This window comes from Stegastes partitus, unplaced genomic scaffold, assembly GCF_000690725.1.
Source record: "Stegastes partitus isolate 25-593 unplaced genomic scaffold, Stegastes_partitus-1.0.2 Scaffold560, whole genome shotgun sequence".
NCBI lineage: Eukaryota > Metazoa > Chordata > Actinopteri > Pomacentridae > Stegastes > Stegastes partitus.
In genome coordinates, this window is record NW_007578291.1 from 20,667 (window position 1) to 30,981 (window position 10,315).

The window sequence follows — 10,315 nt, forward strand, 5'->3', positions numbered from 1 at the left end:
TAACGGTCACACAATACTCGTACAAATACTACATATATATGAATGATTTTAATTTGGTCTAGGTGAAATCAATCTTATAATTCTGATATAATTCTGATTTTTCAATTTGGTGTGGTCAAATTTTAAACCTGCCTAGGCAGGCTCACAATCTCAATTTGTTATAAGGATGATTTCAATTTGGTCTAGGCGAAACCAAAATGATAGTTCTGCCCAGGCAGATCTCAAATCTGCCCAGACCAAATCAAGATTTAAATCTCACCTAGGCAGATTTAAAATCCGCCTGGATTTTAATTTGAACTGTGATATATATATATGCATGTAGTATCTTTATTTTCCACATCCAGAGGAACCTGCGCAACATCTCATATTCCACATGTGGACAACATTCCACCTTTAATGTGTCACGTTACAGCAACGCTAGAAAACGTTCTGTCATCTCGATAACATCTGGACAACTTTTTTTTAATGTTGGCTTGTGAATGTTCTTTCTTTGATATCATGAAACACTGTGACAATGTTTATTTAAAGAATGTTTTATAATGGGTTCCTCAAGAACATCCTCAAAACATTCTCAGAACCTTTCAGGCAGAATGTTCCACCTTTGGTTAATACGTCACATTACAGGAACATTTTTTGAACGTATTGTTTTTCAGCGTTGGTTTGAGAACTTTCTGCTCCTGAAAGCATCCCTGAATGTTGACATAAAAACATTTAGCTAATCAACTTTACAGGAACATTACTGGAAATGAAAAAAATAATTTTTTAAAAAATCTTAAAACGTTCTTTAAAGATTTGATGAAATTTTTTTTTATCAAAACAAACAATATAACTTGTAGTTATTTAATGTTGTGGGAACGTTCCTGCCCTGCTCCACTGCCCCCTATCGCTTCAGAAGCTAACACCGGCTGCTAACGTGGCTGCTGGCGGTGTGTCGCCCCCCGGCGGCCGCAGCCGGAAGCGCAGCCAGCGGTTCCCGGAACTGGAGGCGGATACGACTGTGACCGGAGTTAAAGACGCACAAATGAAGATGCCAGATGCTCCGGCGCATCCGTTATTATGTTTGCTGCTTTTCGCTCTAGTTTTCCGTCCCGGGACAGCGGCGGAGGTCTCCGTGTGGAGCGTGGACATCAACTCGGTTAGTTGAGCCCGTCAACGGGCGCCTTTTTTTTTTTTTTATTTTTTTTACGACCGTTACGAGTCAGTGTGTCGAGCTAAATGAGACATAGCAGCTGCTAGCCGGTAAGCTAACTAGCTCCTAGCAACGCTCCGTCCGCTGGCCGCTCCAGCTGTCAGCAACACAGCAGCGCGGTGTGACAGCTCTCCGGTCACAAGTCCGACTAGATCCACGTCTCTTTTCCACATTGTCGTGATTTAAAACCAGAAATCTACGTTTTAAATGTGGTGTAAAGGCACAAACTAACATGCTACCAGGGAAGGCAGGTGATGTGCTCAGGGCACAACATTGTGAGCAGGTGTGTTGTAATTAAAAGAAGGGTAGACCACTCAGGAAATAATCTTTAATAAAGGTTTGTGTTGTGATTAGGATAAAACTAGTCAACCCTGTTATTATACTGACAGAGGGGCTACTGTTTAAAATATTGTGGTTAATCTTGCCAGAAGGAGAAACACTCCTCAGAATAGACTAATAACAGCTGTCTGAGAGGGTTTAAAACATGTATCAGGAGCTAAAAATGCTTCGTGTCTCTGCAAAGAACAATTAATTCAGACTAATTTAGCTGTGAACACTCATTTATACACGATAAGTTTCTTTGTATAACAATTCAGAGTATTTTAGATAAAACATGGAGGCATTAAGAGAAGAACACAAAACATAAACTGTTAATAGTTGTCAGCTATTAAACTAATCACCAACTATTTTGATAATTGATTCATCAATTTAAGTCAATCTAAACATTAAATGAATGAATTCCAGCTTCTTATATTTGAATATTTTCTGGTTTCTTTCATCCTTTGTGACAGTAAATTAAGGAAAGTATGTTTTACTTGTGCACAAAACAAGATATTTGTCATATTGTTCTTTGGGAAACATTTTTCCTTTTACCTTTTTTAGAGCAAACAACTAATCGAATAATCATAAATAATCAACAGACACCTAATTGACAATGAAAATAATCATTAGTTGCAGCCCTTATGGGTTAGAAAGTCAATATGCGTTGCTTAATATTAGTTTGGCGGATATATTTTTACACAGAGACGTTGTTGGGATGTTGAAAACTTTAGATTTAAACCTGATAATTGCACGATTTTCAAGTTACTATATCAGATTAAAACAGATTTGAAGATGTTTGGGGCTCAGTCCAGTCCAGCGCTCTTTAGATTTTACTATTTCGAGTGCACCAGATTGAAGTGATTTCAGAATAAAATGAATACAGCATGTGAGACGCTGTGCTCAGTAAGGTCATCCCACTTTGTTTCTGTGCTCGTTCCATGTTCTACATTCGTATCAAAGTGAGTGCAGGGTAGCCCGACGGGTTGGTCTTATTTGTTTTAGTTTACAGCCATAATTAGATCTAAAGGTGAGACTGTGTTGTGACCTCTGACGAGCTGCTGTGATATGGACGTATCATCTCTGTGAGTTTTAAGATCAGAGTCCAAACGGCAGCCGACTGATTTGTTGTCTGTTGTGTTTTCAGACACAAGATGCTGTGTTTCGGAAGACGCTGTACGCCAACACTACAATCTACATGAACTGTGAGTAGGCTGACTTCTCCATCTTTGACTGTTGATTGTTTGTTTTTCACTCCCTAAAATGATACCATCCATCCATTATCTATACACCGCTTAATCCTCATCAGGGTCATGGGGGGCTGGAGTCTATCCCAGCTGACTCAGGGTGAAGGCCGGGGACACCCTGGACAGGTCACCAGTCTATCACAGGGCTACACTTAGAGACAGACAACCAAGCACACTCACATTCACACCTACGGACAATTTAGAATCACCAATTAACCTCAACATGGTGTTGGACTGTGTGGGAGGAAACTGGAGAACCCAGAGAGAACCCACGCTGCACGGGGAGAACATGGAGACTCCACGCAGAAAGATCCCGGGTGTCCTAAGCGGGACGCAAACCGGCGACCTTCTACCTGCAAGGCAGCAGTGCTAACCACTGAGCCACCTAGCAGCCCTGAATGAAAGCGCTTAGCTTTAAAAAATACGAGGATATTCTACCTTTTTATAAATTTTTCAACAGAAAACTTGGAAAAACTATTTGGAAATAATAATTTTAGTATGATTGGGATGATTTTGTGCCTCTGCATTGAAAATAAAAAATCATTTTATGAAAAAAAAAAAACAGTTTCTCACCTGGTGTAACACTATCAAAGCAATCCAGAATAGTTTTTTTGATCTGGCCTTGCAATCATCCTACAGAGCTCTGTGGACTTTTTGTGCTATTTTTATTCAGCGTTTCTCTCCTTTTCTTGCTGTGCACAGGTGAAGCCTTCATGTCAACAAACTCTGTGTCTTGTGAATAAAGTAAAAAAAAAAAAACTCAGGATATCCAAGAGCTCCTAAATCGGAGTAAATATGTTCTATCAGACAGGTTTCTGTTGAAGATTTGTCATGTAGAATGACAACCATGCAAGTTTTGTTTCACATCAAGCATGAAAAAAAAAAAGATAAAATATGATGTTTTGGAGTTAATTTGTTTATCTTACTTTGCACTTTCTACAACTGCAATGCTGAAATAATACATTGTGCAGCCCTGCCTCACACATTATTTATATCATATTGATGGGATATTATTGAAAAAGAGTGAAAAATTAATCAATTTCAAATCATGATTTGAAACAATGCAGTGAGCAAATCACAAAGACTGCAATTTAGAATATGTTATGCAGCGCGTCTGATCCAGCATTTAAACTGTTATGTCAATATTTTAATGAGTTTATGATATGACAGTGATGTTTGTGATGGTATCTTATGTGGTGATGCTCAATAACATGTTTTAAATCTATTACACAGTGAATGTTGAACTAAAGCTTTCACTTATAAAACTTACATTGCAAATTAAATTGCAGTATCTGTCAGAAAAATGTACAATTGAATATTTTTCCCCAAATAGTTTCTGTAGAGAAAATTTACTTACTGCCAGGTCAGTTTAGATGCACAGAAACTTAATGCCTAAATGAACCCTTGATGATGTTGGTGATGCTTTTTCTGGCACTCGCCGTCTTTTCAAATTCAATCCACCAAATTAAAAAGCGACGACAAACCGCAATCAAAAAATTGTCAGCCGCATTTGACCCAGGTCAAGTTCTGACACGACGGTTCAGGAAAGCAGCTGTCACGTACAGAAAAGCCCTTTGTGTTTCCTCTGAGGGATGATTTGGCCTCACATCTCTCAGCTTGACACAGTTCCAAAACAGCTCAAGTTGGTTTTAATTACTAAATAAATTAAAAAGAACAGCAGCTCTGCTTTCACAGGGATCCCAAGCTCTTGCTCTCCAAACCGGCGGTGATTATCTTGCTGAAAAATCACCACAGAGGCTCCAAGACTGCTGGGTTTTAGCATTTAAATGTCGACTGGAGTGGCTTTGTTGTGCAGAAACTCACCTCCCACGGTGTGTTTATGGCTAAACTCCAAACATTACGGATAAGCCAGATGTCCTGCAACCTGCAGGTTAGATTTTCCTAGAAAAGCTGCGCAGGGAACCTCTTGGCACTGTGAAACAAAATGCCAGTGTTTTGAAATGATAAATACTGTGGGAAAGTGTCTTATCTGCGCTCTACAGATGGTACCGTGGTGAAAAATTCTCTTCATAGAGTTGCGTATGTCTGCTGGGCTCTACCTGCTCTCAGTCTGCTGATTTTTGTGGAGGATTTTGTGAAAAGCACCTTTTAATTTTTAGGAAAGTAGAGCTGCAACGATTCAAAAAAAGAAAATTAATGAGCAAAAGTTCTGACAACAGCGAATCATTTTTGAGAAGAAGTGCAGAAATTGTTCTTAAATGTGATGATTTTCTCTTTTTTGTCAGATACAGCAGTACATTAAGTATCTAAAACAAGAAAAATGAAGGATGTCACTCGTCAAACTAAATTACTAACAGTGAAAGTAATTACAAGATTTACTGATAATCAGTGTTATTACTAGTTGTCGCCCTAAAATCTCCTGAAAATCATATTGTATTGTCTCTGAGTGGCAGTTGTAGTTTTCATCTTTATTCAAGTCACTAGACATAACCCAGATTCTGTTATTTTTAGCACCGCTACAGTGCAGTTTGGTGGGACGGAATGAAATCTACAAACATTTAAAGGAAAATGTCAGGTTTTTCTTGTCAGTTTCACAAAATCAAACACTGCCTCTTCTCTTTAGAAATGCCAGTTAACATCAGCATCTTACGGCAACAGAGTGAGAAATCCAGATTACTGAAGATGAGGGAGGGATACTGGTTTGTGCAGGAAAAAAAGATCAGGATGCAATGCAGGAGCACGGTACTGGGAAATGCAAGACGTCACCTTTTGAAGTAGAACTGGACAAGGAAAGTCAGGGGAAAAAGTGTGCACACATAAAACTAAAAAGTCTAGAAGCAGCAGCAGGAAGGCTTTGGACAGCACACATCTGGAACAGCTGGTGGAAACTGTCTAATAATCGACTTTTCTGTTCTGTCTGCAGTCCAGGGTGACACGGCGTCATGTGACAGAAACTTGGCCTTCAACATCAGCTGGTACCTGCGCTCGTCTGTTTGCTATAACGAAGTCTTTAACACGCCAGTGAGTGTCCACTTTTACTGTTTACTTTGTTATTAAAAAGCCCACGATCTGTTTTTTTTTTTTTTTTAACCCCTTTTTTTTTTTTTTTTGCTTGTAAAAAGTCTGCAAAGTCCACACCTCCTTATTTACTTCTCACCTGCCTGAAACGCCTCATTTGAGTCGAGGATTTTCTTCTGTTACTTATCTACATCAACATTTGCATAACAGCTTCCTCGCAGCTAGTTCAGCCCTCAGACAAAAAGTAAGCATCTTCCTCAGTGTCCAGCAGAGTTCCGTTTGTACAGGAAAAAACACAGAAATGTGCTCCGATGCAGTCTCTGATGCCTTTTAAAATGTTTTACAGTTAATCTGTGATCTCTGTTCAGGGTTCAAGCTCCATTTTACATGAATTCTCATCATCAGATGACTGAACTTGTCTCCGTAATACGAAATAAATAAATGAAGAACACTCATAAATAGTCAAATTCAGCAGAAAGAATCGCAGGACACCAGCTTTTCTAACTGATCCATCAGATTTTGACTTATTATTTCACAAGTTTGCCTTTTAATCTCAGAATTCTAACCCTTTATCTATATTTTTGACCTTTTTATATCATAATTCTGACTTTTATCTCACATTTCAAACCCTTTATGGTATAGCTCTTGTTTTAATTTCATAATTCTGATTCAATTAACATGTTAATTTTATTAATAGTTAGGAATTTTAGTATCTCAAGAATTTGCACCAGATCCTGTAACAAAACAAAACCTCCTGATTCTCTGTGACTGACTCAACTGTGAGCAACGGTTAAAAAAAGAAATTCAGGTTGAATTGCAGGCAGTGAGAAAGGTGATGAGAGGAACATCAAACCTACTGGATTAATAAAATAAATGCAGTATGGCTCAAAAACAGTAAACACAGGAGCAAGTTGTTGGAAGACACATTCAGCGTGGTGAAACATCCATATAAATGTGTTTTTTATCAATCGTCACATCCCTTGGGGGAAGTTTTGGTGTTGTAAAAATATTTAAAGAGTTAAATCAGCCCTGTGTTAATGTAAATTAGACTGGAATAATATGTTGTAGGTCGTTTATGATGCGTAATCTGAATGTTTTCAGCCTCTCTGACTCATAAACGTCACCATTCATCACACATGTAGAATAAACCTTGAGCATCAGCTTTGTTTTAGTCTACTTTAATATGCTTCATGTTTGTTAGCACTGTTGCCTCAGTGATATTATGTTACCTAACCCTGCTTTAGCGTATTAATTGCTAATTATGATGATCCTGGTGCTCAAAGTTGATCCTGACATTTTTGGGTCTAATATCCAACTCAGTCCAGTGTGATTATTTTTGTTTTGTTTGTATTTGCTTTGTAATATTTGGAGGTAAAATGGAGCATCTCTGACAGAGAGTATTTAAATTCAATTCAAATAACTTTATTTATCCCCTAGGGGCAATTCACTGAGTAGTTAATATAAAGACATTAAACAAAACAATAAACCACATCATAAATATTAAATATGACATTATATTACATGGGCATTGGCAGGTCAGAGATGGTTGTGCATTTAGAGTAGATGGAGTAAGAAGAGCTGCTGCACAAACATTAAAACATCTAAATGTGTTCCAGTAGACTCAAAAATTGGTTTTGAACCTTTAAGTTTGCACAACAATTTGCTTTTTATTGCAAATGTGAGTCTCCGATTATCTGCTGTTACTTTTGCCACTTTGCTTCCTCTAAAACTTCGCTCGAGTTTTCACTCCTCTGAGGGTTTCGGCTTCACATTCAGTCCGTCAGGCGGAGCAGCTGGTTTGTCCGTCCTGAAGTGATTTCTTGGCCTTGGGCTCCACTTCCTTCCATCTTTGTGCCAGCGCTGGCTCTTTGTCCAGAGGCGTCTTGAACTCAGCTGCGCTTCTCTATCAGTGTTGAAGTGAGGGTGAAATAATAAGGAGATGTCGAGGTCACCTGTAGCCCAGCGAGGGCTTCTTCTTCATTCAGGCGTGTTTTGAAAGGTTGCCGTCAACTTCTGTAAGGCTCAAAACTCTCTTCTAAGTCAGGTAGACAGATGGATATAGGCAGCAGGAGGAACTTTTCTTTACTTTTTAAGAGATGTTAAGAAATTGATAAAGTCCTGAAAACTTCAGAATGGGACGAAAGAGGATTTAGCTAAAATCAGCCAAATATGAACAAAAACTACTGTAATTATTCAAGTTAATATAAACAGAAAACTGAACCCAGTGTGTGATTTGGATATTTGCAGCTACGCGTTCACCAGTTATTTTATTATATATATTTGGAATTAGAGTCCAACTGCCATCATTTATACAGGTGTACATTAATATGTGAATATATCAGTAAGGTGAATTAAACCAATGTCTTTATTTTATTTTTACAAATTAGTTAAGTTGAACTAAAATGTTGTTTTCTTGCTTTTTTGTCGTTTTAAGAGATTTTCTTTGAACCACATCAGTCCAATCACGCTATACTATGTGGACTGATTTTTACTTTTATTTTACACATTTAGTGCAACCTTATGCATTTTTCATGTGTTTTTTTGTCAGTGTTAGGCAAATATACAGATCAGCATGATATATAATCTTATGTTTACTCCATCATCTGCTGTCATGTGGAATTTCGGCGTCATTATGCACTGTGAAATTTAAATATTGAAATATTTTTGGTTGAAATGCGTCTTAAAACATGATTTCATACCGATATCCACAAGGGATCAGGGCCGATATCCATTATTTGTAATCAAGGAGGTTGATAGCCGATATTTGGAACCGATATAGATTTGGGAAATTTAATCAGCGCACAATTCCACACAAAGCCTTGCTGAAATGCTTTAGTTTATTTATGTTTTACGTATATTTTAGTAAAAGAAAACTTCATAAAATGTGTCCTTTAGTGTTGTTTGGTACATTAGTATACGTTTAAAGTAATTTATGTTGTTGGACATGTGTTTAAAAACGTAACAATAATCTGGAAAATAGTGAATATCAGATTTTATAATCAACCAGGCTCATAATCAGTCGATGTCGTGTTCCTCCGTGTGACTGTAAATACACACAAGATGTTGTTGCTGCTGAAGTACTCTGTAAAATATTTGTTTTTCCTTGGACAAATGCCACAGTTTGTCATCATTAAAGTACTATCCTGCCTGTTTAGAGAATCCTACCTTTACACAATCATCTGAACTCATGTTGTTATTTACTTTTCTCCCTGAAGGACAACAAGGCGAGGAACATGTTCGGCATGGACCACATGTTGAAGGATGGCTGGAGCGGCTTCTACAGTCAAGGCTACATGTACTTCGAAAACTGCTCCTCCCTCTTCTCCCCGAAGGTCTGTGACAAAAACGTTATCTCACAGTACAACACATAGCACGTAAACACTGTGTTTATATACATATAAACATATAGATGATACACGAGACTGCGCATATGAAAGTAAAAACTGTACCTGAGAATGTTTTAAACGTGGCTGGAGCACTGGGAGCAGAGTATCGCTGCACAAATGTAAATCAGTCACGGTTTTTACTTTGTATAGGTTTCTATATCTGAAGTACTCGTTTGCATCTTGTAAATGCGTGTCTTTACTTTGGCCTTCCTTCTAGGCGTACTACTCAGACTTCAACCCTTATCAGCCGCTTTCCAGCCCAAAGGTGGGTGATTGAGCTTATTGACATCATCATCTAAAAGCTTAGACTTTAGCCCTGTTTTCTGTTTACACTTCCAAATCACCAAACATTATGAAGCACAGATTTTTTCCATTTGTTTTTGGCGTTTTTACTTTTTAGAGCGACACATCGAATCAGAGCCTCACGTGGCCTGACAAGCCGGTAAGACATGTTTTTATTACAAAACTGTATCGTTAAGAGGTGAATGCTCAGAAACTTTTACTTCTGTCTGACGTTTTTCAGACACTCAGAGTTCTTTGCATGCATAATATGTGTATATTTAATACTAAAGTAGTTTCATCCACTGGATTTAAAGCTCTAAATCATCTTATTTTAGGATCGCGGTGCCGTGGCCAAAGCCTGGGACGACAGTCCATATCTGTTCATCGTGAGGGTTCATTGTCAGCCTCGTAACACTGAGGATGAAGACACAGGAGAGCAGCTCAACTTTGCTTTTACAAGTGAGAAACAACCATTTTGCATTAAGAACTTTGGAATCTTGTATATTTACTGAGTGGATAATTAATTAAAAAAATAAAAGTCTGAACACAAGATTTGTTTTCTTCTTTATTCACCAGTGAAAGTGGAGATGAGAGGACCACACGACTACTCCTCTCCAGCCGACTGGCCCCAGATGATGGTAAGCAACTTAACTTATGTAAGAATAACTGACTTCATAGATTTATAGAACAATTTCTGCTCAACCATCTCTGATTTGCCTGAAATGTTTACAGCATAGAATATGGATATTTCTAAAGATATTAGACATTTTAGCTGAATATATCAAATACTTGAAGAGATAACATAAAAAAGGGGGGGGGGGTTCTTGGTCTTCAGCGGTCCATGAAGACGAAGCTGAGCCCGTTTGTGTCTCTTGTGCCCACCACAGTTCTTCATGGTCATGTGTATCGTGTAC

The 10,315-nt window shown here is 38.1% G+C and overlaps 1 protein-coding gene across 1 annotated transcript in view; it reads left to right on the forward strand.

Moving 5' to 3' along the window:
* Nucleotides 1-1,021: 1,021 nt before the first annotated feature.
* LOC103362195 (transmembrane protein 87A) overlaps nucleotides 1,022-10,315 on the forward strand; it is a 22,120-nt gene continuing 12,826 nt past the window's right edge. Inside the window, exons 1-8 of the mRNA XM_008288485.1 lie at nucleotides 1,022-1,135; nucleotides 2,655-2,712; nucleotides 5,639-5,736; nucleotides 8,949-9,065; nucleotides 9,337-9,384; nucleotides 9,520-9,561; nucleotides 9,737-9,860; nucleotides 9,978-10,039. Coding sequence (XP_008286707.1) covers nucleotides 1,022-1,135; nucleotides 2,655-2,712; nucleotides 5,639-5,736; nucleotides 8,949-9,065; nucleotides 9,337-9,384; nucleotides 9,520-9,561; nucleotides 9,737-9,860; nucleotides 9,978-10,039 — 663 coding nt within the window. The remainder of the gene's footprint in view (nucleotides 1,136-2,654; nucleotides 2,713-5,638; nucleotides 5,737-8,948; nucleotides 9,066-9,336; nucleotides 9,385-9,519; nucleotides 9,562-9,736; nucleotides 9,861-9,977; nucleotides 10,040-10,315) is intronic.